Raw genomic sequence first — 27639 nt, 5'->3', positions numbered from 1 at the left:
GCTGATTAAAAATTAATATAATAAATTATTATAATTGTGTGTGGTAAGACGGTGTTGGAATCATCAGGTGTTGAAGGTATTTTGTTGCTGGGGTAGACTCAGGTCCTGTCTCACCTCCCTTCAGCCTCACCCTCTTCACTCAACTCTCAGGTAACCAATCAGAAAAATCATTCAACGCGTCGCTAGGCAGGATTGTGCGTCCGCAACCAATCGGATTGTCGGTGTCGATAACGGGCGCAGGGAGCCGAGACAGACCGAGTGACAGCGTCTGATTCCCGGGGACGACCATCAAGGAACGTCCGTGGAAAAGGACCCTGCAACACAGCCAAGATGCCTAACAAAACCAAGAAGGAGAAGGTTAGTGGGTGTCTTCGTGGCTGCAATATGAATGAATCGTTTTAGAGTTTTGATGTAACAGGGTGGTCTTGAGGAAAACGCTTTTTTTTTGCAATGAAGACTTCAGACGTTTTATTTTATCGAGCAGCAGCTACCTATCTAATCAAGCTAACCTGCTAAGGCCCCGCTAGCAGAGGGTGGGGAAGCTGCAGGGCTTCTGGCGGCTTCATTAATTTGTGTCTTTGCCTTGGTATTGGTTGAAAGTACATCTTAGCAGTTCTGTCAAGTTGCTTAAATGTTAAATTGACAGGTTAGCTCGCCGTCAGGATGAATCCTTGCTGACACCGCTAGCTGGTGACATTAACGGGATGCTACTGCTGCAGCTCCAGGGAGGAACTGCTGCCTATTCCCCTAAATAATTTATCTTGTAGAAAACAGCCTGGGCTCGGAAATGGACTCTTGCTGACTGTGGATCATCCATGCACGTCTGCTTACATCAAACATGTAAGATGTTGTGCTAACCAGCTGAGAGCAGATCTGATGATGACCGCAGGCTGTGTTCATCATGTACTTCATGTACAGATGTTGTACTTCATGTACAGATGTTGTTCTTGTTAACACAGATTACAAACAGTCGGTATGACACTTTTTAATATTTTTAAAGTATCCACATTAATATTCACGACAAAATGCTTTGTTTTACTCCCATAGACTGTAAATATTACTCCACATCCCTGCTGATAGATTTCCAATAATCCATCACTTTTTCGATAGAAAATCCAACAATGGCCCCATGAGCTAATAGTATGGTGTTGCCATTATGATTTATCCTTTTCATGATGTATCCATGAATTAAACATTTGTTTAATGTATCAATTTTAAAAGCCAGAAAACGGTGAAAGGGTCTTGAATATGAATATGCAGTTTTAGATCAGCCTAATACAACTGAAAAATGCAAAAACTAATACACAAATAGCCCAACACAGTGGATGGCTCTTCAACTGGAGTCTGATTCTGCTCAAGGTTTCTGCCTGTTAAAGGATTTTTTTTTTTGCTTTGCCACTGTGGTCTGCCAAATCTTGCCAAGTGCTTTGCTCATGGTGGATTGTTGTGTGTCCATACTCACCCATAATGTTGTTTTCCTGACATTTTCTCATGGTAGTATTTAATGGTTGATCTAAGTAATCTGTGTCACTATCTCTGGAAAACAACTAATGCTAGTTCAGGGTTAGAAATAAAATGAAAAACAGAGCAATAAATGAAATGCAACCCATGAACAAACATGTTCTCTTTCTTAAGCCCTCATGTTATATTTAAGGTATGCCATTAACAGTGTGCTTAGTGAGTTGTTAGCTGCCCCTGTTCGATGTGTACTGATGGATGTACAGGCAACTATCACTTGATTGCTTTGATACAAAATAAATCTGAAAAACTGATTGTCTAATTTTATTTTGTGGATGTTTACTCTGGATGACATTCAGAGATAAATAAAGATTCAATGTGTCCCTAATTAGAAAGCTTTTATGTAGAGAATAACTGTCATATAAATTGATGATAACAAATGGTGGGTGGCATCATAGACCGAGGGTAGCACTGTAGCCTCACAGCAAAAAGCTTCTTGGTTTGAACTTGCAGTCCAGCTGGGGCGTTCAGTGACTCTAAAGTGCTTGTGAATGGTTGTCTGTCTGTCTGTGTAAACCATGTGATTGAGTATTGACCTGGCCATAGAATAACTGTAGGAGCAGTGCAGAGCGGTCTTAGTCTCTAAATGTTGACAGCTTTTTTTCTCCTGGGCCAGCGTGTCCTGATTCCTGACTCATTATGCACAGATGTGTGCATAATGAGTGAATAAGAACATTTCTAAAGTGTGGTATTTACCAACTTGTACTTAGGAATGGGTGAAAATATAAACACAGCTCTTTCTTATATTTTTAATTATAACTGAGCTTATTAACAAACCTCCTCATTTTGATTTCATGAAGAGTTTCTCGTCTGACCCAACAGAATAAACAGCATGTGTCATCTTCTCCCATGCACCATGTTTTCTTTTGTTTGTAGCCTAACTCCCCCACTCAGTGAACAAATAAGACATTTATCTGGTTCACTTAGTAATACAGTTACTAATCTTTTTTTCATCTTAATTCCATTTCGGTTGCTATGAAGCTCCTTTTCTTTGCTCTCCTAGCCATTACTCTCGTAAATATAAAGGGCTGCGTTGTTACCACATTTGGTTTTATTGGAGGCGTTCCTAATGCAGATATATCGATGAACATGCCTGAGCCTGCTGGGTACGAACATGTGGGATTTATCGACACTGATTACTTATTGAAGTAGAAGGAAACTCTTGCGCTTCAGCTACTCCACTAATGGAGGTCGGCGCTCTCAGAGGAGGACTTAAGACGTACAAAAAATATAATTCAGTGGATACCTTCTTCAAGACAGGAAGCAAAGAAAATACTGGAGCACACTTAGGTTTCGGCGCACTGCGTCTTCTTCAGGGTCAGAACTCTCACTTTTATATTTTTTGTACTGATTACTTATTGATGTGAGACCGCCGTCCACCTGTTTAATTGATACGGATTGTAGGAGCCATAATGTGCATTTTTTACCTCAGTTGATTATTTCTTATATTTTGCTCCTTGCATAGGTTTTATATGATTTCCTGGTAATTAACAGTGGGCGTGGTTTACCTTATTTTTACCTGTGTATTGGGGGTGGCGGTAGGCAAGACAAAGAGGGTGACTGAGTTTGAAATATTTCAAGTTGACTGTCACTGTCATCTTATCTTTATCAACATCACCATCATCATCTTTTGGACTCTTCTTTTTTTTTTTGAAATACTTTTTTCCCTATTTTGTTTAATAAATGTACAAACATATCTGGACATTTTTTATATGAACGAGTCACAGGTACAGGCCCACTCAGTCTCTGTGCAGCATTTTTATATTGTACCGCAATACGGATTATTTGTTTAAATTATGCACATTATAAATGTCATCTGTAAGACAGAATTTAGAACTTTTTCTGTGCACTGTTGATAAATGTGAGTGACCCTTGGCTTCTGTTATAAGATGTAATTTCTTCTTCAACTTGAACTTTCTCCTCTCTCCTTCTGCACTTGGTGGCTGCACACAAATGTGTTCAAAATGAGCACTGACAATGTTTACATTTATCTGTAAGCCTGAAATATTTCAACATTTAAATATGGACTTAATGAAAGTTGTTTTTTCTTTCTGTTCTGTTTCTTGTGTGTGTAACAGGAAACAACCAAATCTTCCAAAAGCAGCATGAAGAACAGTAACAGCAGTAGCAGCAGCGGTGGAGGGAAGGAGGCTGCTGCTGAAAACTCAGACGAGGTGAGTCTCTAAAATATGAAACACACTGTCATCTCTGCTTCAGTAAACACACGATGGAGTCACAGCCAGCAGTAAGTTAAGGGTCACAAGTTGTTGTTGAGGCTGCAGGGCGATTGAAACACTGTTGCTGTTCTTTGCACAGCGATGGCATTCTGTTGATGTGAGCTTAGTTCATATAAACAAGGAACATGAACATATCCTTCATACGAGGAGTTCAAAAGATGATAAGGGGAAGAAAAGTTATTGGGCTGATAAAGTTGGGAGATAAAACATTTATTGATTCAGTTCACAGAAAGAAGCTTCTGGAAAGAAAAGTTGAACTGATCATTCGGATACACTCAGACTCGAGTACACACAAAAGTGTATCTGTACGACTCATTTCATACAATATGCATCCATAATGTTATAAACCGTAAATAAATAAGAGATAAACCCTTTGTTGTTAAAGATTTCCAGGCTGAGTTACTGTATCAGTGTTCCACTTAGACGCTCATTTAGGAGGTGATGATTCGGTTCAGGTGTAATTTACCCTTCTGGCTGCTGCTCAGGACACAGACCAGGTTTACAGTCAGATTTCCGTCAGCATCAGGGATTAGTCGGATCAGATTTTACATCCTGAGGAGTTCACACAATCGCTTCTGAGCATGTGTTTCATCTCATGTCCTTCTTTTATAAACTAACAAACAAACACATTCTGTCATTTTGTCGCATCACAGAGTGACAGACTGTTACAGGGATGGTGTGATCAATGATCCACAGACTGAGGGAGCTGATGTCCTCTTCTCTCAAACACTGAAGGACTCTGTAAAGAACAAGCGAAACCAAATGTAAATCTCTCCCAGGCTTGTAGTTCAAGTTATATCGAGGTTGAGTTGAACCACAAAGAACAGCCCCTTAATTAGCTTGAGACTAAACTGGGACCACTTACTGCTCATGCTCTTTACATTACATCAGTCTGGTTTGTTCAGAGCTGTAGCTACTACAGCTGTGAACAGATCTCAGATGAGTTCCTGTTGGTTAACAGCAGTTAAACAGATTTGTGGGAAGTCTGGCAGACCAGAAGAGTTCGCATGACTGGAAATAACTCCAATTGATTTTTGTTCACCCCGCTGACCCCCTAACACACGGAGGACCAATTCATATCCCCCACTGTACTATATTGAACTGCATTATAACACAAATGTACACTACTGACCTACAGGGCAAAACTGCAAAACACTATACTTCTCTGGAATACAGTACACAATTGATTGTATACTCTTTGTAAGTATAATTGAATCTATTCTGTTGTTCACATTTCTTTTTCTTCAATACAGATTTCTCTCTTCTTCTGTTTATTTTTTATTTTTTTAATAGAAAGCTGAAGTTTAAACTTCCTCATTTTGAAATCTTTGTGTGTTTCGTCTGCTTGTGTGTTTGTGTGCACAGTCCCAGCAGCAGCAGAGTGGCAGTAAGCGCCCCAGTAACAGCACGCCTCCGCCCACTCAGCTCAACAAGATCAAATACTCCGGAGGTCCTCAGCTGGTGAAGAAGGAGCGTCGCCAGAGCTCGTCCCGCTTCAGTCTGACCAAGAACAGAGAGCTGCAGAAACTACCTGCACTCAAAGGTAACCAATCACATCAAGTAGAAACTGGCATTAATGTAAATCTGACATTCATCTAGAGGTAATTAAACCTAAAAGGGGCCATGCTGACTGACATCTCCTGGAGAAACTTCAGTTACTATCCACAAATACCTCATACAACCCCTTAAAAAACAAATATCTCTTTCAGCTCATCAAAGCTGCTTTTGCATCTTCTTGGTTCAGTTCAATCTAACTCAGGTGTGTTTGTCAAGTTGTGTCATTTGTTCAGGTTGATGGATGTGAATTATACTGTGGTGCAGATTAAATAATATATTTTAAAGCTTGTTGAGTTAGCATCACCTAGCAACTCTTAGCATCCTCTTTTTTTTAAACTAATTGAGACAAGACTGTACCTATCTCTTTCTACACACTGCTATTACATTGTGTCAGTCATTTCGTATAATAGTAAAATTCAAATGTTCATGATCAGTTTGTCTTTGTGAAATCCTTTCAGTCATGTGACGTCTTGTTTGTGCTGTTGCTAAGTTTGTTTGTGTGAAGCTGAAGCAGAGCACAACTAGCAGACAGCATTGATTTATTGAAGAAAAAACGTCTAAACTGTGTTTTCCAGAAGCTGCAGCAGTGATGATTTTGAGTTTCTCATTTAATCCGTCAAATCTGGCTGCTAAAATAGTTTGTCAACACTTTGACAGGCAGGAGGCCACAGAGCGCAAGTATGTTTTTTTTTTTTTATTCTGTGAAAAGACCATCACACATGCTGTCTACAGATTTTCAAACACTTATAGGGTCTGAGAAGGTTTTGAAATGTGGGAAATCTGTTTGGCTGTCCTTTCTGTTTGTGAAAGCTGGGCAGGCTGTCAGCAGATGTTCTCCTGTGAAGTAACTTGCTTACAATGAGCTGAGCTTTCCTTTCTAGTGGGGACCATGATTGTGTGAAGCCTAGTCTGCTCATGTGGTGTCGGCTCATTTCCACTTCTCCTCCTCAGACTCCCCCCTGGTTGATCGTGAAGAGCTTTTTGTCCAGAAGCTGCGTCAGTGCTGCGTGCTGTTCGACTTTGTCAGCGACCCGCTCAGCGACCTTAAATACAAAGAAGTGAAGAGAGCGGGACTCAACGAGATGGTCGAGTACATCACACACAACAGTGATGTGGTGACGGAGTGCATCTACCCTGAGGCCGTGCTGATGGTGAGATCGAACTCACTCATTTATTCAACAAAGTTGTCATGACAACTGTCTTGACAATTCTGCAATGGAATGAATATAAAACTTTTCATGAGAAAAATTGAGTGGCTACCTTCAGAAACATGCTGAGCCTGAAAACCTTCAGAAATAGTACTTAAATCACAGTGAACAAATACTCTTACAAGTAACACATCTGTATTCAAAGGGGTTCTTCTTTAAGTAAGAAAACAACTGTTAAAGGACACATTCATTAGATTAGTACGTATTGTATGACTTATTAATTATTATTGCTGTTTTCATATTTGTTTATATATTTTATATAAAAATGTAGAATCTGTATGTGAGGTTCTTAATTTTGGTCTAGGATTTGATCTTGTGTCTGTTTTAGTACATTTGTAGTCTGAGTAGTATTGACCAATCGCATATCAGACAAAAATGATCGAACAGCATGCACATCCGAAAGAGTTGATTAAGTTGACTAAGGCAGCACACCAGAAGCTGCCCCAATTCACATTTAATGGGAATTATCACCACATAACACACACCTCCACACATATATATATATACATCCTCTGAGTTCACCTGACAGGTCATGTGATACAAAGCAGGAAACAATATACATTATTCATAATGAAGGTCCACAACACCTTTGACACTTCAAATACACAAGAATTTACACCAAAAAAATATATATACACAACTCCAGCAGGTAAAAGCCTGCAGTGCTTGGAGCATTACCAAAATAACTTGAATTACATGACTGGAACATCAGGAGAAACCGTCATCATGACAAGTAAAGCTAGGAGAAAACGATATAATAGAGACGGCTCGATAATATAGAAGTAATTATAAAGACAAATGAAAACATATTTAAAAAATCAGAGCAATGCGCCATACAAGTCTAGAGAAAAATGTAATATTTATCAAATGTAAAATCATGTACACATCACACCCACCCCGTGGGAGCACTCACGCTAGTCAACTGAACTGGACTTTCTGGGTGAAGCGTGCTTAGGCAGGTACGGATTGCCTGGCGTGTGTGCACCCTAAGTAAATTAGAACAACTTTAACTTGTAAAATTAAGTTATTTACCAAATAATATTGTGTGATCAGTGTTTTTAACCAATAATGTAAAAAAAGTACTCAGAAGATAGAAGATAAAAGTAAAAAAATGTGTGTGTGTGTGTGTGTGTGTGTGTGTGTGTGTGTGTGTGTGTGTGTGTGTGTGTGTGTGTGTGTGTGTGTGTGTGTGTGTGTGTGTGTGTGTGTGTGTGTGTGTGTGTGTGTGTGTGTGTGTGTGTGTGTGTGTGTGTGTGTGTGTGTGTGTGTGTGTGTGTGTGTGTGTGTGTGTGTGTGTTCAGTTTTCAGTAAACTTGTTTCGAACTCTTCCTCCGTCCTCCAATCCAACCGGAGCTGAGTTTGATCCTGAGGAGGACGAGCCGACCCTGGAGGCCGCCTGGCCTCACTTGCAGGTACATTGGTTTATTGTTTTTGTTTTTTTTCAATCACATGCAGCTTCACACTTCATCCAACTGTTTTTTATCATGGTTATAAGCTGCTGGAAAGCATGACTGATCTGTTAAACTGATGATCGTTTTTTCTCTGCTAATTGGACACCTGCATGTTTTTATGTAATAGTGATCTGGGGTTGTGTTTTCAAAAACAAACGTTTGTTTTTGTCTTCACAGCTTGTCTACGAATTCTTCCTTCGCTTCCTGGAGTCCCCAGACTTCCAGCCAAATGTTTCCAAAAAATACATTGACCAAAAGTTTGTTATGTCGGTAAGCTGTGACCTCTTAGGCTCATGTTGAGATGTGCTTTTGTGTAGCCTCAGATAGAACCCTAACTTTCTGTGTAATGATTTTTTTCAAAGCTGCTGGAGCTGTTTGACAGTGAGGATCCCAGAGAGAGAGACTTCCTCAAGACAATCCTCCACCGGATCTACGGCAAGTTCCTCGGCCTCCGTGCCTACATCCGCCGCCAGATCAACAACATCTTCTACAGGTCAGAACAAGATTGATGAACAGATGACACCAATCAACTAACACAGAAGTTACAAAGAAGAAGTCGCGCAACATAAAAAGAGCTTTAAACGTCTTGAACTGATCTGTTACCACTATGACATCATGTATGACCTATGAATTCAGTCAACGTGTATGACCTGATACTTTTACATGGGATATATCTGTTTGGCCTTGTGTAAAGCAAAAGAAAAACTGAAACCAACCAAGGGCAGTCATGGTCATTTTCTTTACAGTCACCAATCAGAATCATGAGTTAAAAATATAAGAAAAAGGTATTCCGCAGGTATCAATGTTAGTCCCCCTGTGATTCACTGCTAACTCGTGGACCGAAATGAAGCTTCACTCTAAAAGTTCCTTCTTCTTGCTTTTGACTTGTTTTGTTTTTGACTTCTGATAGTTGAACATATCACTTGTGCACCCTGATGTATGGGTAGATATCATTGACCTTAAAGTAAACCCAGTGATCTCAATGTGTGTGACTTACTGTTGTTATTTTACAGATTTATTTACGAGACAGAACATCACAATGGCATTGCTGAGCTTCTGGAGATACTGGGCAGGTAAAAGACACTTACACTTATCACTTCATCTCCCCATTATACCTCATTCATAGAGAAGGCGAGATGGCACAGGGACATAAATATAATGTGTGAACAGGACTATAGAAGCACAACTTCTAAAGCTGAACAATGTGCCGTCTAAGTTTTTCCAGCAGCAGTAAGGATTTAAAATTTAAATGAAAACAAATGAATTGGAAACAGATATTAGAGAAACATTTAAGCATCACACTTTTAAAGTGTTCCTGCAGCCGAAGCAGAACCTGTAGTTTAACCAGAATAACTTCTTAAGGGCTTTTTGCATTTCTTGGATTGGACAGCTTGAGAGAGGTTAGAAATTATAAAAGTGAAGAGTGGTGGATGACATACACCAAATAGTGTCAGGATTGGGCAACAAACCCACGACCAGTGCGACAAGGACTGTAACCTCTGTTCATTGACAGCCTGCCCTACAAACTGGGCTAAACCTTAGACAACATCTTTAGCCCTTTTAACATGAACATGTTTCTATTGTCTCTTTGTCAGCATTATCAATGGCTTTGCTCTACCACTCAAAGAAGAACACAAGATGTTTCTGATCCGGGTTCTGCTGCCACTTCATAAAGTCAAGTCTCTGAGTGTCTACCACCCCCAGGTCAGAGAGTCAGTAAATATTGTATGTGTCTTTGTGTGTCTGTGTTTGTGTGTCTGTCTGTCTGTCTTATCTCTTGTCTGACTGTATGCGTCTCTGTCTAAGTGTCTGTCTGTCTGTCTCTCTCTCTCATTGGATCTTGCTTCCTCTCTGTCTGTCTACAGTGGTGTATGGTGCCTGGAAAAGTACCCTATACCACAAATGCTTTTGTTTTTTTAAAGCCACTCGTCCATCTCTGACATGTAAGACTACTTAATACTTGCATATTGAGTTCACCTAAAAATGGGCTTTCAGCATTACTCTGCCCCTATTGACCCTGATTTTCTTACTTAACCAACCAACCAACCAATGATAGCGACAACAAGTACTAGCCAATTAGAGATGGAGTCTGTCGGGTCTTGCCTTTGCCATCCTAGGGAAAAAAATAGCAGCAAACTACTGAATGATGGACATCATATGGGATTATGAAGTTGGTATACGCCATGGTAGGTTAACAGAGTATTGGGCGCTGTACAATGTGAACTTTGTCTGATGAAGAGCAGGTGTGCTACTACGTGAACCTGGTGAAATACATTTCTGGAATATTGTCTTTGGTTTAAGTTTTTTTTTGCTCGACTCAGCACCTGCCTGATTTGGTTTGGATGTGCGTGTTTTTCTTGATTGATGTTCAGATTAACACAGTATACCTGCTTATACCTTGCACTAACCTATATATGGACAGGACAGTGGATAGAGTAGGAAAATCGGTGGAGAGAGTGGGAAAATGACAAGCAGGAAAGGAGCTGCTGGTTGGACTCGAACCCGGGCTTTCCACTTGGAGGACTATTGTCTCCGTACATGGGGTGCAGCCATGCACCCCTTATGTCTTTCTGTCCATCTTACTGTCTGCCTGTTTGTGATGTTTCCCACCTATGAATTCAGACACCTTCAATGTTATGTAAACTCTGTCTCTACATCTCTCTCTATATGTCTATCTGCAGCTGGCATATTGTGTGGTCCAGTTCCTAGAAAAAGACAGCGGTCTGACTGAGCCGGTGAGTCTGCTGCTGACATTCCTTCTGTTTCCATGACAACACTCAAAATGGGTTGCTGCTGCTGGTGATGGGCAGTTTTCGGTTTCCATAGTAATGTATAGTAACAACTTGATGTCACCTCATGATGTCTTGATGTCTGAACCCCCACAGGTGATCATGGGTCTGCTCAAGTTCTGGCCCAAGACTCACAGTCCAAAGGAGGTGATGTTCCTGAACGAGCTGGAGGAGATCCTGGACGTCATCGAGCCATCAGAGTTCGTCAAAGTCCAGGAGCCACTCTTCAGACAGCTCTCCAAGTGTGTGTCCAGCCCTCACTTCCAGGTACCAATATCTGATCCAGAAGCTGTACCTGAATTGTAATCAGTAACATTACTACAATCAGGGCTTCAACCAAAACCCAGAACCTGAAAAAAAACAGAATGAGAAACACAACCTACCTACCACTACCATAAAATCTGGTGTATAAAACGCACTTTTAATACCTATTATAAATCGAAAAGGTGTGCTGTGCTATACACCGCTGTGACCAATTTACCAGTATGTAATGCTGACACACGCACTGTCATTACCACTGGAAGAGTGCAGCCCATCATCACACACTGCAAACAACCTGACACGATTGAAAATTCATCCCTATTCATTGTGTATTGCACGCTGTGCTGGGAAACATATTGACACAGACCAGGCTGGCTGCGCAACTTTTTAACATCTTTTTTCATTCAGTCATAATCATGCATTTAAAGAAAAGTGTGGTATATTGTTCTGTAAATAAACCTTGTGGAGTACACTTTCAATTGAAAGAGTCCTATATTAAATCTAACGAGGGACCAGTGATGGTGGTCAGTACGACTTGGGTCTGTGGGCTACTTCACAAATGTCACCGTAGGCTGAGAGCTCAACTACCGTAGTGCAGCTAGTAGGACTTCGCTGAACACAATAGAAATAGTCACGCAGGAAAACAGTTTAATCTTTTTTCTCTCTGGGAGATCTTCAAAATCAGACTGCGTACCGAACTTTTACAGTAGATCAGACAATATGAGAGCCAGGTCATCAACTACATCCTGCCCAACATTAAGAGCCAGATCTACTTCTTGTTTAATTTAGTCCAGAATTTAAAAAATGGATCTCTGTTGTTGTTTCCATTTTTGTGGTGGATAATTGATAGTTTGTGTTGTCACGGAGGCGAGCCAAGGTGGTAAAAGTCAAAGTAAAAACCAAATTGTCAGCTGTGCTCTGTGTGATAAATGCCCTGAACGTTAATCTAAAAAAAAGTAAATATGTTTTACTCTGCGGGACAAGAACTCGAACAAGAACATTTGTAATTCATGAAGATGATGATGATGATGATGATGATGATGATGATGATGATGATGATGATGATGATGATGATGCTTTGTGTGTTTTTGTGTGTGTGTGCTTTCAGGTGGCAGAGAGAGCTCTGTATTACTGGAACAATGAGTATATCATGAGCCTTATCAGTGACAATGCTGCCAAGATTCTCCCCATCATGTTCCCTGCCCTCTACAAGAACTCCAAGAGCCACTGGAACAAGTAACACAATTACTCAGACCAAACACACACACACACACACACACACACACACACACACACACACACACACACACACACACACACACACACACACACACACACACACACACACACACACACACACACACTTACACACGTAATGAACCCTGCAGACTATACGCTGCTGACGGAAAACCATTGCTGGTCCATAACAGGATCAATACTCCACATACAGATCAGAGTTTGCTGCTCTGACTGATGGCTGCAGGCTTAGAAACACATTCAGTGATCTAATTCATGACAGCTTGTGTGTCTGACCAATTGTATCATGCCCACATTGTGGAAGCAAAAAAGAAACCCATTTTCATTCTGATTTTTAAAAAATAAAACTATAAAATCAACGGAGAATCTGTCACACTAATAAAATTCCCGTCCAAACCAAGGTTAAAGCCCTATTTCAGATATAATCTCCATCAGATCAAACATGCCTCAAAAAACCTCTCACATAATATGTTCTGTTTGAATGTGTCTCTGTGTGCGTGTGTAAACAAGTGGCCAGCACTCCACGTAGGGCTGATTGCACAGCTAGCCTAAACAGTAAGGTCAGAAGCCCATTAGATTAGATGGTAATGTTGACTTTATAAAACCTTAACATGGTTTTCCTTTAAAAAACAAGGAAGTGTGGACGTAACCCTGAAGCTTGATTTATTCTTTAGTTTAGTTTATTCGCACATTGTTGAAAGAAGAGTCAAACAGGTAAATGCAAAAAATAGAAATAAATCACATGTGCAGGTTCTTCTGCATCAAATCTACACCATAGCATACACCTGCTACCTACACAGAAGCCTACTTATGTAGCCCAATGTGCGCCGCCCAAAACATTGAACTAAGCGTCAAACAAGGCAGACCACAAGCCCTGTGATTGGCCCACTGGGTAGCATATTATTTACAGCTTTTCTGGTATACGCTATTTATTAGCACCATATCCAACATTACACGCTTGGTTTCAGTCTCCATTGTTTCCTGTTTACAAACAAGCAGTGAATGTGGTGGAGCCAGATACTGGTGATATAACTAGCTTAGATATAGCACTGCCAACTAGCGTTTTAAAGGGGAGTATTGCAAAGCTACACACACCGGTGAGTATGTGTACTCACGGCCGCGTAGGCCACTGTGGCGCAGCTACGGAATATATTCAACACAGAAGTTTAAACCAGGCTTTAGTCTACAGTAACAGCTGTGTCATCACAGTTATTATCCAGTCCAGGTTAAAAAAGATTGAATTTACCTCGGGAACAGGTTAATTAAGAAATTAACACCTGCTTCTCCTGGGTTGTGTTTATGATGGAAACAATATTCTTGGCTCAGAGGGTTAATCCATGGTTTTTACTTTTCCTCAGGACGATTCACGGTCTGATCTACAACGCTCTGAAGCTCTTCATGGAGATGAACCAGAAGCTGTTTGATGACTGCACACAGCAGTATAAGGCTGAGAAACAAAAGTACGACACACACATATGCAGTCGCCTACTACTGTTCAACAACAAATATCTCACTTTTGAGGGACACTTTGTGTCACTAATCACCATCAAAAGTGTCAACTTTATTTGAAAGCAAATGACGTAAAATGTTCTATCTGAATCTGTTTATGTCTGCAGAGAGAAATATAAGCTGAAGGAGAGGGAGGAGATCTGGCACAAGATAGAAGAGCTGGCCAGACAAAACCCTCAGGTACCAACCTACATCTTTATGTGTCCCCTGACACCTCAGCACACCTGCCTGCTCATCTGTCTTAATCATGTTAATAAAGTAGTTACATTTTATTATCTGTGTGAATGTGTGTTTGTCCTCTCTTTCAGAGCAATAAACTTCACCCTCTCCGCCCTGGACTACACCCACAGGACGAGGTCAGTCTTTGATGATTTAATTTGTAATGGCTTTCGCTCCATGTCTTCATACCAAAAGCGATGCAATTTTTTGATTGGCATTATTTAACACAATTGAATTGTCTTTTTTCTAACATGTAAACACTTCAATGTGTATCTGCAGTACATGCTGTACAGTGACAGTACTACTGTGACTGTGTACTCCATGGAAACAGAGACTCCAACGGCTGAAGACATCCAACTGCTAAAAAAGACCGTGGAGAGCGAGGCCTCTCAGGTAAAGCGTGAGAGCCATAGAAACAACGACAAGTGTCCACTTAATTTGTTTATTTTGACTTCAATAATCCTATGATGGATTTCTCTTCAGGGTACGAAGGATCTGAAGAAGGACAAGGTTCTGATGAGGAGGAAGTCGGAGTTGCCGCAGGACGTCTACACCATCAAAGCTTTGGAGGCTCACAAAAGAGCCGAGGAGTACCTAACAGCCAATCAGGAGGCTCTCTGACCGGGGGAGGCGGCCCCCTCTGAGCCCAACTCAACCCCCCTCCAGTATGGTCTCTCTGGGGAGGAAGTTAAAGCTGTCATGGAGAAACTGGTCCTGGGTCAGATCAGGATGGAGCTGATGCTGTGTTGGAAAGAAAACAAAAAAAAAACTACACCTCCTCACCTCTGACCCCTGGTGGCCAATCACATGTAGGACACTGTAGAAGCTGTTTGTCCCAAGTGCTGTCTCAGTGTTTCAGTGGTCACATGGCGATGACATCATCAGCTTCATGTTGCACTAACACCTTCACCTGCAAATACCTGCTACTGTCTGTTTTCAACCAGTGCAGTTGGAACTAGCTCTTTGACCTGAGAGACAGAAGCTCCTGAATGCATCACAAAAAGGCCTTTTCCAATGTAGTGACTTAACCACCTAAGAACTACTGGATGGTCTGGGTCTGAGTCTGCTTTGTGTCCATCAGGCATCAAAATGTACCAATTCATCTTTTTTCCAGCCTCCGTCCAAATGCTGGTTTACATGTTGGATGCTTTTTTGAGTTGTTTGCTGACCGTTATGTTATGCATTCAAACAGTGATGGAAATAGAAAGCATCCTTTTAATGGCTGCAGTTTGCTTTTCGGCAGGAACTGAAGCAGCAAGACGGTTTATAGAGAAACATGCTGATGTTTAGAAATGGCATGTAAACAAGAAACATCAAGAGTAGCTGCTTCCTTCTACTAAACCATCATAAAACCAGACCTTTAAAACCTTTGAATGAGACAAAGTGACACAGAGAACCCAGAAACTTCCAGGATCAGTTTCTGAGATGATCCGTTTCCTGCAGTTGGGAAAAGCTCCAACACATCATGTCTGTGCTATGACACCTAAACACAGCACCTGTGATTTCACTGCCTCGCTTGGTCCTCCTCACACAAGAGCCCCGCCCCCTCCACTTGACGTGATCACTGATCTGTCAGCATGGACCTGAGGTGGACTGCGGGCTGAAGCAGCTTCAGATGGACTGACGATGAAGATGATGTTAAAGACGGGGAGACACATGAATGTAGACGTCCAATTAAATCCAGCAGGACCAGCAGGAACCAACTGAACAAGAGCTTGACTCCAACTGCTTCTTATTTCTTATTTCATTTTACTGTGCGATGACCATGATGTCATCGTGTTTAAACCAATGAGAGAAGCTGTTTGCACGAGGAAATCATGTCAGAAACTGCTTTAGTGTTATTTTGTTGTTCAAAAAACAAAACTGTTGTGAACTGAACTGAACTGAACTGAAAACTGAATGTTTCTGTGTGTAGCCATGTCTCGTCAGGTTGACACAACAAAAGGCGTAGAGGTTGTAGGAAATTATGCAAACAGTTAAAGAAGCTTTTGGTCTTAATGTTTGGGTGTGTAAGCACAACTCTCTGATAACAAAGACACAATATGATGAGTTTGAATGCTGTTACGAGATCTCTGGTCAGTTGTCCTCCCTCAGACTGAAGCTGTGACAGGTTCAGACCTGTAATTCAAGAAGATTTGATTAGACAGGCACAGAAAGTTAAAAAGTGTTATTATACTCAGAATCAGTCTAGAGACCATGTTTGAAGGTCTCGTTGTAGACTCGGATGATTACGGCCGCAACCTTAATGGTGTTTTAACATCTAAGCAAGTGACACGCCCGCTGCACACAAGTTGATGATTTTTCAGTGATATTAATGGTCTTGGTCTTGTCTCGGCCTCAGAGCACTCTGGTTGCGGGTATGTCTTTGTCTCAGTTAGTATGGTCTTGACTACAACACTAACTGAACAGTCCAGGTGCTCTGTTTTTTTTTACAGGACATAATGACCCCACGTCTGGTTTGACGGGAGAAATGGTTAAAACTTCAGATTATTTCAAAAAGCAAGCAACATGTTATGTTATGTATCTACTGTATAATCATCAATCTTTATTTGTATAGCGCCAATTCATAACAAATGTTATCTCAAGACACTTTACAAAAAGAGCAGGTAAAAGACCTTGCTCTTTTTTATGTTACGTTACAAAGACCTAACAGTAATCCACCATGAGCAAAGTTACAGTGTGAAGAGAAAAACTTACTTTAAAAAGAGGCAGAAACCTCGAGCAGAACCAGACTCATGATGAACGACCATCTGCCCAAACAGTGTTGGGCTTGGAATGTGGGAAAGTGGGATAGAGGGAGAAGCAAGAGAGTGGAATTAAGACCCATCAGTGCTGGGAAACCTACACGTTTCAGATAAGAGTTCACTATTCTGGTCACCTCACTGCTGAATTTAAGATTAAAGTATTTCAGAGTCTCTCCATCATGTTCTGCTGCCTGCAGACTCAGATTCCCATGATCCTCTGCTTTTTACAGTCATTTTACATGTAAAATGCTGCGTCACATTTTTGGTCACAATGTCATATTAGAGAATCTAAAAAAAATGTTTCAAGCCATTTACTTACATAAATTATTAAGAACATTAAGAACATGACAGCATTTTGTTTAGGAAATTAAATCAAAGTGTCAATAAAGTGCCCTCAGTAAATACAAACATTAAAGGTAGTACAAAGTGCTTTTCTTAATTTAAACATTAATATGTTTGGAGTTTCTTTATCTCAACTCCCAAGTCTAAAAACTGTCATCTAAAGGATTTAATTTTAGCCTCTAAAAAAGATGAATGTCCTAAAAGCACAAATTCTCTATTACAAATCATTCCAAAATAATGCATCCTGGGAAAAACGCACACATAATGCAACTTTTTAAATTTAAAGAAATGTAATCTACAGGTTTCTTTCATTCTTAAGTACCCACTCTTCTCTGTACTTGTTTTTAATTAACATAATTTTTTTATATTGTGACACTGACCCATCTAACCGTACTGCATCACTGAACCTATCAGTAGAACAACTGTGAAGCCGTAGCACAGATTCAGTTGTCCCTAAAGAAACATTCACAGACAGTTTAACGTAAATATTTAAAAAGATAATGTCTCTCAATTCTTAAGGTGGCTCGTGTGGAGAAGAGAGATGGAATTTCTGCGTGTGGTTTTTGTTGTACTATGACTTGGCTCTTTGCCACGCCCCCTCACACAGACCACACCCACCATAATGCTGAAGCCTTTATTCTTTAATGTGTATTTCTATGTTCTTGCTGTTTTTAACTATTTGAACATTCCCCCTCTGCAGTTTGTCTTATTGCCATCATGTGATTTGCTGTCAATTTAAGACTAGTTGCCAAGACTGGCGCCAGGCGTCAAATCGTAACAATAATGAAAGGCATAAAGCCTAGTTATATGTTTATTAGCAACATGTTCACACATGATTTCCTTAAGCGCCCACGAAGGTTCATCGAGAAGGGAGCATGTCTAAATTGTTCCTGACCGACACCAGACTCTTTAAGGAACTCGTGGTTATCAACAGAAAATGGAGTAGTTGTTACTTTTAAGATCTGGATCATTCAGCTTCTTATTTCCCACTCGAGAAGAAGGAAAAAAATCTCGTGTCAGAAAGTGAAATGTCAAAGGATACTTAGTTGTGCCCTGCAAATATGAAGAGCTGACGAGCTGAAATGACAATTTATTGTCATGTAGCTCCTCTGCATACACATCTGAGAAATGACAAGTTAAAGTTTTAAGACACTTAACAGTGCTATAATCTGGTGACTCTCAGGTAATCCTCCAGTTTTTAATCTCCTTGTATCCCAAATTCACCCCAACCCAAATCTGTTAAGCAGAATATCATATCTGTGATGCCGGGGTGTTTGAGCACAGCAGATGCTGCTTATGATCTGAACAGTTTTCAGCAGTTCTCTTTCAGATCATCTTATTCCTAGATCAAAAATGACACGTTTGATTCCTGAAAACTTAAGACGATGGAGACTTTGCAAATGCTCAGAACATGATAAATCTATTTTCCTAAACATTGTGAGGAGCTCTAATGAAGAGAGGCTGGACACAAAGGTCAAAGTATTTGATGAAAGAAAAAAAGAAACATGGCGGTGATCTCTTCACTCGAGTCTTGACACGTAAACCTGAACGCTGCTTCCTGTCATCTTGTACATATGTTGTACTTTAATTAGAGCATTACATAGTGTGAAAGTGTGATTTTGTACAGATGCCGACGTATGTACAGAACAAAATACAAAGAAATAAAGAGGACATGTTTGACAATCAGACATCTTGTGTTTTATACAAACACATTAATTCATTTACAAGTTCAACATTTCACAATTCTTTAAACAAGGTGAACATTTCAATAAAAGGCTTAAAGGTGGAATGTTGCTTTTTCCTAACTATGTTACTTTTTACACTCAACAGAAACCTCAGGGAGACAAGCGGCTGTGTTTGCAATCAATTATTACTTTTTTATCACTCATCGTTTGGCTTACAAACTGAAAGAAAACAAGGAATCCAAATATTTCCCACTTCAAAATCGTGACAGGCCGAAACCACAAACATCCAGTTCACTTTCACAGAGGAGGAAGAAAAGCAGCGTATATGTAACAAACTAACAGCGCGATCCAGTTCTTTTGATTTACATTTGTACTGATATCTAAAGATCACAGGTCAATTATCTGCTGAAGAAGTCTCCACCATGCCTCTGAAGTTCAGTCAACATCACAACATATAGAACTGTCAGATACTTCCCCTGTGAACAGACATCCTGAACTGATGAAGTCAAAGCAGCAGGACAGTGAATGACATTCAATAGAAATGAAAACAGAAGAGTATGGGATCAGAGAAGAGTCAAAACTATTTAGTTTGTAAAATCATGTCAAGATTGTTTCTTCAAACTAGTCTGCATGTCAGTCGTATGTCAGACACAAAAGATCTTAAACAAAAAATTGTGAATCTCAGTTAATTAACTGCTGACATTGAAATTACTTTTTACTCATTCGTCAATTGATAGTTTTTAAATCATATTTTTTTAAACATCCACTAACCTCTGTATCCTAACCCTAGCTGGGTTTTTATGTTTTTTGTATTAGTGTAGCTTATTAATGTTAGCCTGTCATTATGTTAGGTAATGTTTGTGAGAGTCATACATCTGAAGAGAAATACAAATATTAAACAACCTCTGCTTGTTAGCAAGTCAGTCTGGGCAGCACCTTTGATTGAGCTGAATACAAGTTAAACATAACAAAATTGACATTAGCTCTTATGCTAACGCAAGCTAACCTTAATAAGCTGATAGAAGAAAAGGAGCATTTCCTGGTCTGCTAGCTAGAAATATCTGGTTAAGTCTCAGTGTTGTTTAAAATGACTTAAGGCTTGTTTCTTTTTTGAAAATGTTAAGTCTCACTTGGTGGTACCAATTGAAAATCGAGTACTTTCAGTAAGCTAAACAATTTCTGAGCACCGGAGAGTAAAACTGAACAGAATGAAGCTGTAACCTGTTGAGTGAGAAGAAATGAGCTAACAGGCTAATGTTAGCACAGCTTGCCCTTGTTGAATTTTGATGAATACATTTGTGGTTTTCTTTTTGTTAACTGCAAGAACATTTTTTTGACATTTTCAACATTATTTCATCACCTTTTTACTGACTAGAATAAGGTTACAGCAGGAAACTTTATGTTCACAAACTTAACTGAGTTTAACTCCAATTTTTTAAAATGTATTTGAGTTTGTTGGGTACTTTTAAAAGAAATAAAATATATTTCTAGACTAAAACCTTACAAACAAGACTGTCTGACTCTGTAGCGAAAACTGAGGGATTCAATTACACAAAGGTAATAAAATCAAAATCTTAAAGTTTAATTTGTTAATGGAACTAAAATAAACAGGTTCACTTGATCATCAAAACACACAAAAATCAGACTCTCATTGGTTTTCACTGTCAATTAAAAAGTCACCTTCATCCAGTCATTCCCGTCCTTTAGTCAGCTTCAATGAAGAGCTTCTAGTGCGTTAAGGACAAGCTGTTGAAGCAGTGGTGGTGCATTCCAGGACTGAACAAACTGTTGAACTATAGTGATGGGTTCAGGGACACTGATGCTATAGAGGTGAAATGAATGCCAGCAGAGGCAGTTAAAGCTGCGATGTTGCGTTCAGGGTCAAAAGAACTAGATGAAGCTGTGTTGTTGTAATCAGGGTAAGAAGAGGGGATTTGAATGGTTGTGGTGTGTTCAGGGTCCATTGATGTTATTCCTGCAGGGGAAGCCCATGGCAGCAGCGCTCTGCCGGCTCTGCAGTGTGGTCTGGACCATGTCCGTCCACTGGTCATCCGAGATCTCTCTGGCCCATGACGGCACACCCAGAGACGGCAATGCGATGGCAGCCATCGTCCTCTTCACCAGCTCCACGTGGTCTGCAGGGAGACGCAGGAAGTGATGTCAGTGGAGAGTAAGTAAACTGAAGATTACATTTTATTTTTTTCATTCTATAAATGTTAGTTTTTATGTTGATAAAAACATTTTCATATTTAATTTATAACATCAACAGAAACAATAGTTTGAGTTTCTTGCTCGGATGTATTATTAGGACAGTTTGAGCCTTATTTCTTACAGTTGTGTAACCCTAGCTGTGTCAAACTGACTTGTGACACAAATAAATAAACAAAAAGCATAAACCAAAGCAGTAATAATACCTAAGACTGAAATCACATAGCTGCAGGGACAAATGGAGGAAGAACTGACGGAAATATATCAGACATTGTAAATGCACACATTAAGGCTCATGATTTCATTCAATAACCATTAGTGCACAATGGATATGAATACCATCCATTAAATGAATTATTTTCTCACGTGGTGTGTGACAGTTTAAGTCTTCATATTCCAGCTGCAGCCCTGGAGTATACAGAGCAGTATGTGGCTTATAAAAATAATGTAAACACGTAGTTCAAAGAAGAAATCTGATTGGTCAGAAAACAAAGTTTAAGACAAGTTGATCTTTAATCTGGAACATTATCCCAAACATAACCTGCCCCAGAGCAGGTGAGGGGTTCAGTTACCATGGTGATCTATCCCCGTAAGAGGAGAACCACTGCGTAAAAATAATAGTTAACCCTGAATTTACTTTTATGACTGTAAACAGGTTGTAGATCATCAGTTGTGCCTGTCATGAATTAATCTCTCATGAAGAGGCTGCACACAAGAAAATGCCAGCCGTGGGTTTGCTGTGCTCAAAGTGGCTGCTACTGAAAAATTACTTAAGATGTAAGAAATTATGTTTTTAAAAATTATTTTTTGGATGTTTTGAATTGATTCAGAATCTTAGAAATGAATAATTGCAATTCTGACACGCATCATTTAACCCCCACACCTCTTCACCTCTACCTCCTCCCCTCACATAATCTGCTCTCCTAGCTCCAGGATGATAAGAATCAGTTGGTCAGTGGGCCATGTTTTATCATTCTTTTGTCTCTTTTCTTGAACCTAACTTGCTCCAGAGAAGGTTATGCAGTGTTGTGCATTAGAATTACGGTAACTGAATTGACCTCCTGGTAGAAGTTAATGGCCACTGTAGTCCTGAGAAGCCTTGGTTGAATGAAAAGTAACTAGATGGCCTTAGTAAACCTTGACTCTGTTATATGTCAAACACACATTTTTTCCATGATACTTCTTATATCAGTGTCCAAATTATATGAATACTCCTAAAATAATTCAGTGCAAATTCAAAATGACTGAATAATTTTGTATAAGTAATGACTGATAAATCTAATTAATGATTATAAAACTGGTTAAAAGGTAAAGAAACCCTAAGAGAGCCTAAAGAAAAGTTGGAACTCTGACCTGCATCCATGGGGATGGATGCTCGGCTCCTTTGGGCTGCCGCCCCCTCAGGGTCTTCCTCCTCATCACTTTCTGGGGGAGGGGCTTCAGGGAGGTGGAGCCCCATCACCTGCAGCAGACGGACAGGTGAGACAAAGGATACTGCCTTAAAACCTTTAAAACCTTCAGCAGGTAGACATAACAGAAGCAACCAGTAAAAGTGGTGTGGTCAGATCAAACTGTCACATCCCTTCATGTGAAAGTCTGTTTCAGGATCAGCTACTTTTACAAACAATGAGACCTTTTAAAATACGATAAAGGCACAGTCAGACATCAGGTGTGTAGCAGTTTCTCAGCCGTTGGCATGCAGAACTCACCTCTATCCTCTGCTGCACCTGCTGCAGCTGCTCTGTGTGGGGGGCGGCCTCCTCCTCCACCCTCTCCTCCCCCTCCTCCCCAAGCTGCTCACTGCTGTGAACACCATCAGGCTCCTGGTTAAGAGGTTGGTAATAATATCCTCCATTGATTACTTCCCCCTCCTCTTCCTCCTCGCCATCAAGCTCCATTTCTCCCCCTCCACCCTCCCCCTGTTCCCCCTGTTCCCCTGTGTCCCCCCCACTCCACACTGGCATCAGCGCTCCGTCAGCGGGACGCTCATCCTCCCTAAGCTCATCTTCAGTGTTCGGTAAGACTCTCTCCGGTCCCATGGCTGAGCTGCACACTTCCATCCACAGACACACTGAGAGATAGACAGGCAGGGGGAGGGGGAGACAAAAGGGGGTGGAGGGAACAATCAGATTATCAATGGAAACAATAGTGAGAGTAAATAATCATGCTGACAGAAACTTGAATCAGTCTCTTCTGCTGCTTCTCTCTCAGCAGCAGCTGGTAGTTTCATGCTGACTGTTCCAGTTAATTAACATTTACAGTCCGTCAAACCCCCGGCGTAGGACATTTTCTAACCTCTTAATTTGAGTAAATTATCATTTATATTTTCTGTAAGTAGCTGAGAAAGCATTTCCACAGGAACAGCTGAATATGGATCAGCAGATTGTTAAAAAGGCAGGAAAGCATCCTTTAAGGTCTCATCCTTTCTTATTCACATAAATCCAAATACAGAAGGATAAAACTGTCTCTATGCTCATTTGAGGTCAAATTAAAGTCAGTAAAGATAAATAAAGATCAAATTGAAAGCATCACTTTCAGTTCCTCTATCCTTGTACCTATTTATTTAAGTAGTCGTCATGATTAGTTTTGATCATGACAAGAGATGAAACACTGTTATGAGTCAATTATTATTACAGAGACATAAAACTAATTAGACACTAACTCAATATAAGTCAGGTTTCATCTTGCGGTGTTGCCTTCCAATGTAAACTGATGGTATGTTTTGCTTGAACTCTGTGGCTCAGTTGGTAGAGTCGGTCGTCTCTCAACTAGAAGTTTGGGGGTTTTTTGATCCCCAGCTCCTGTAGCCACATGTCTGACGCAAGACACTTCAACCCCAAGGTTGCTCCTGCTGCTTTAGCGGTGTGTGAATGTGCATGAATAGATTTATACTGATGGACTTTATATGGCAACCTCTACCATCAGTGTGTGAATGTAAAGCGCTTTGAGTAATCAGAAGACTAAACCAAGGCCATTTACCATTTTTAACTAAAAGCATTAAAACAACAAATGCACCTGATTCTGATGATAACATAATAACATTAGCAGCAGCCATACAAGCTTTTGAAACCCTAAATAAATAAATCAAAAATAAGTAAATCACAAGCACAATGATCTACAGAAGAGGAAACAACCCCAGTAAGTGCTAACAAATATATCTACTACATCATCATCATCATCATCATCATCATAAACCACAACAACATCGACAGCTTCTCATGAGAATTATATTCAGCATCAATAACATCATCATCATCATGATCATCATCATCATCATCATCTTTGCCACCACATTTACTTAATTCTGTAATAATAAAACTGGTCACATTACTATACAGAAAAACTAGAGATTAAATTCGTCAGCAAAACCAACTTGATTAAAGTCTGAAAGCTAAACAACCACAGTTTGACATTTTGCAGGTGTACTCTCAGGTGTACTCTCAGGTGTACTCTCTTCCTGGAGAAGCTTCAGCAGGTACATAATGATGATGATGGTCAAGAACATCTGGGGCAACTCAAAGCTAATGAAGCTAGCCGCTGTCTGTTTCTAATATTAACGCTAATTCTCCGGGTGCTGATTTAACCTAATTCTTCCGCTGCTGCTGTTTCGTCCATTTATATCAGAAAGTAACAGGAAACCACAGCTACGTGTTTAATTTCATACCTGTCTGTCTGTTCTTCTGCTTAGAGCTTCAGCTACCTGATATTAGCTGTTAGCCGCTGCGAGTTGCAGCTGCTGATCAAACACTTCCGTAAACGTCACGGCGCCGCAACAAAAAAAACGACGTCATCTTCTTCTTTTTTTTCCTTTTTGTGGTGGCTGGCAACAACCGTGAAGGTGCATTGCTGCCACCTGCTGTGTTAGTGCGGTCATCAACGACTTCACATATAAATACTATAAATAAAAGTGGCCAGTTCCAAATAACATTTTAACTAATCGGGTTCGCTGTAGTCCGGATGTTTTAGGCCTGTGTTCCAAAATGTCTGCTACAATTGTCTGACAAGGCAACCTGTAAACACATTTTGTAAACCATAGACTGTAAATATTACTAAACTCATGACCACATGGATGTTAAATAAATATTTGAATAAAGCTTTATAAGTCAGTTATTCATGTATCTCTTCTATCGCGGCCCTGGGATGCTGAACATGTCTGTATAATTTATTACGCAGTGTCACCTGTAGGTGGGGCTAAAAGGATTTTAAAAATTGCTACTGCAGCAGGTTGCAGGTTGAAGTCTTTTGGTGCATTCCAGTTGATCTCGTAAGTGGGAAATTCCCAGTTCCCAGTCGGAAGTGTCAACTGGAACGCCCCCTGATGTCGTAATTACGACTCGGAAACTCGGAGAAAAAAAAGTAGCCCGAGTTCAGATCTGATATGGCTGCAAGCTCATCGAAAGGGATGTTTAAGATGCAATTGTTGAGTTCATTAGCAGCTTAGTCGTCTTTTTGTGTAATTAAATCAATCAGACCGATGGTATCGTGCAAGTCCTATCTGTGGAGGTGTTTTGATGTTATTTTCGGTCAGAAACTATCACGTAGTGTGTTGTTATCGTCTGGTATTAGCTAACAAAACAAAAGGTTCATTTTGCTTTTCCGACTTGCAACTGGAACACAGTTTACTCAGGTGTGATGCCATTCAAAGTTCCGAGTTCATTTTACTGAGTTTCCGAGTCGTAATTACGACTTCAGGGGGCGTTCCAGTTGACACTTCTGACTGGGAACTGGGAATTTCCCACTTACAAGATCAACTGGAACACACCAGTACAGTGGTAGAGAGCCTTTCTTGCCCTCCAGGTGGGCGGTTCCATAAGAGTGTGACGTCACGCGAAAGCTATGAATACCTCTAGGAATCACACATTAGGATAAAAAGAGAGGAGATTTGGATTATTGTAAAGCTTAACTTATAAACACTCAAACTTGTTCTGCTTGTTGGAAATCGGGGATGCAGCCCCTTTTTAATGTAGACATGGCTGTTGTCATGCAAATCGTTAATACGTCCATTTGTGGATATGTAAAATTTAGAGATATAATACGCTATGGTACACTTTATTAATTTTGGATCTTATTATTTCAGTGTGGTCCCGAAATGACCGTGATCTAGAAACGCTTACGTGACATTCAATTAAGCAGTGAGTACAGTATGTTATTCTTCTTTTCTCTATTCCCTCAATTAAACAACTTTTATATGCGAGGGGAGGAGCCGACTGGCCGTCCTGGCGATGTAAACAAACTGAAGATAGGACTCGGAAAACTCTGAAAACATCACAGACAGTGGGACTCGGGTGTTACATCCATTCTAGACAGTCATGACTCACAGAGTTATTTTCAGAGGATATACTTGAGTGTGAAAGTGTGAAAAGTCGCATATTAAGCCTTTACAGGATGAGATCGGTGATGAGATCAGAATTGTTGTGGTTAATAATTGTTCTACAAGCATGCAGCGTGCTTGTAGAGTTTATAAATGTGCTTGAGGTTGGAATCTTGAACTTACTGTCATTAGGCTGTGGTAATCCTATAACTGTTTAACAATCAGTTAATGTTCACACACTTAGTTTTCTGTCCAGTATCTTTTGTCATTTCAGCTCCTGCCTTTAGTTTCTCCCAGCATTGATTTTCAGCTATTTTATTGTTTAGTGATCTTGCAAGTTTTGACCCTGCTATGAACTAACCTGTGATTATTGTGGATTTCACACATGAAGACATCTTTTGAAAATGTCCCAATATTTTCTGAGTGAGCTGCATGTGTGAAAGGAAGCAGCTGAATTTTTTTACCCCTGAGTTAACCTAGATTTTTTCCTGTCAGCCCACTAGTAACATCTCTGTCTGGGTAAGCAAATTTTTGAACGGAGCAGATGATATTCGGGAAAATTCAATGCTAGCGAATTAATTTTCTTTGTCTATTAAAGCTGCTTCATACTCTTTTCTGCTGTATGCTCTTCTCTAAATAACAGAACTGTAAAGTGCAAAGCTGCTTTGAAGGTACTTTCTGAACATAACATTGTTGATTTTTTTTTTACTTTTCTGAAGGGTATAATGGTAGGTATTTGTTTTGTTGTGTATCATGTAAAAACAGAAAAACAAATACATATTTGAAACACTCCTGATGCCCCAGGTAAAAGTACAAGAGGAATAAGACTCATATGTAGTGAACGTTATAGTTTAACTTTGTAGTATCCAGTTATGTCACATATGGTCAAAAAGTTGAACTATGATGTAATTCTCTCTCCTACAATAAAAGAAGGGTGGGACAATGCAGTCTAATAGAATAAATCACTTCCCAATCCAACACAGATGTGCTTTTATTATTTCATCTGCTCTAGAGGAATTAATTCCAGAGAACAGAGACACATGCTTTCTGTTATCCCTATCTTCACCTCGACTGCAATAATTTCAGCCAAAATACACAGACTCAGAGTCATCGGTAAACAAGCTGGACTCTGGTGATCTCTGTGAAGTCCAGCTTCTCAGGAACATGATGAACTCTGATAATATTATGGAACCTCGAGCCCTGCGTGGCTCGCTCACCACAGGCCAAATCATACATCATCCACTCCAACCTGCAGATTGGTTCTAGATCAGGGCAGGGCTGAAGGATTAACCCTTTAAATACTGCGTTAACATGAATATACTTTAACAGTCACTCAAGAACAG

At 40.1% G+C, this 27639-nt stretch overlaps 2 protein-coding genes across 2 annotated transcripts; one reads left to right on the top strand and one right to left on the bottom strand.

Annotated features, from left to right (window-relative positions):
• The first annotated feature begins 225 nt into the window (after nucleotides 1–225).
• On the top strand, nucleotides 226–18778 carry ppp2r5d (protein phosphatase 2, regulatory subunit B', delta). Its single transcript, XM_020626848.3, has 17 exons — nucleotides 226–357; nucleotides 3597–3692; nucleotides 5121–5298; nucleotides 6264–6463; nucleotides 7822–7932; nucleotides 8149–8241; nucleotides 8334–8464; nucleotides 8985–9044; nucleotides 9567–9675; nucleotides 10653–10706; nucleotides 10857–11027; nucleotides 12130–12257; nucleotides 13637–13738; nucleotides 13895–13967; nucleotides 14096–14143; nucleotides 14286–14399; nucleotides 14490–18778. Exons 1-17 carry the CDS (start codon nucleotides 331–333, stop codon nucleotides 14625–14627), a joined length of 1833 nt encoding a protein of 610 aa, XP_020482504.1. The 5' UTR covers nucleotides 226–330; the 3' UTR covers nucleotides 14628–18778.
• mea1 (male-enhanced antigen 1) lies at nucleotides 18768–24778 on the bottom strand. The gene is made up of 4 exons (XM_020626858.3): nucleotides 24650–24778; nucleotides 22695–23056; nucleotides 22339–22447; nucleotides 18768–20912 (listed from the first exon to the last, which is right to left on the bottom strand). The coding sequence occupies exons 2-4, from the start codon at nucleotides 23043–23045 to the stop codon at nucleotides 20731–20733; spliced, it is 642 nt and encodes a 213-aa protein (XP_020482514.1). The 5' UTR covers nucleotides 23046–23056; nucleotides 24650–24778; the 3' UTR covers nucleotides 18768–20730.
• Nucleotides 24779–27639: the final 2861 nt, after the last annotated feature.

The sequence above is a fragment of the Labrus bergylta genome, chromosome 10 (genome assembly GCF_963930695.1).
Source record: "Labrus bergylta chromosome 10, fLabBer1.1, whole genome shotgun sequence".
Classification (NCBI taxonomy): Eukaryota; Metazoa; Chordata; class Actinopteri; order Labriformes; family Labridae; genus Labrus; species Labrus bergylta.
The sequence above is the reverse complement of the archived record's forward strand: the minus strand, read 5'-3'. Positions and strand labels throughout refer to the sequence as shown.

Excerpts from the sequence above, each read along its gene's own strand:
- ppp2r5d (XM_020626848.3), top strand. The coding sequence starts at position 331 with ATGCCTAACAAAACCAAGAAGGAGAAG. Across the intron at positions 10,707-10,856 it reads ACAGCGGTCTGACTGAGCCG|GTGATCATGGGTCTGCTCAA; the intron begins GTGAGTCTGCTG and ends GAACCCCCACAG. Across the intron at positions 14,144-14,285 it reads GACTACACCCACAGGACGAG|TACATGCTGTACAGTGACAG; the intron begins GTCAGTCTTTGA and ends GTGTATCTGCAG.
- mea1 (XM_020626858.3), bottom strand. The coding sequence starts at position 23,045 with ATGGAAGTGTGCAGCTCAGCCATGGGACCGGAGAGAGTCTTACCGAAC. Across the intron at positions 22,448-22,694 it reads AGGTGCAGCAGAGGATAGAG|GTGATGGGGCTCCACCTCCC; the intron begins GTGAGTTCTGCA and ends CGTCTGCTGCAG. Across the intron at positions 20,913-22,338 it reads ATCCATCCCCATGGATGCAG|ACCACGTGGAGCTGGTGAAG; the intron begins GTCAGAGTTCCA and ends GTCTCCCTGCAG.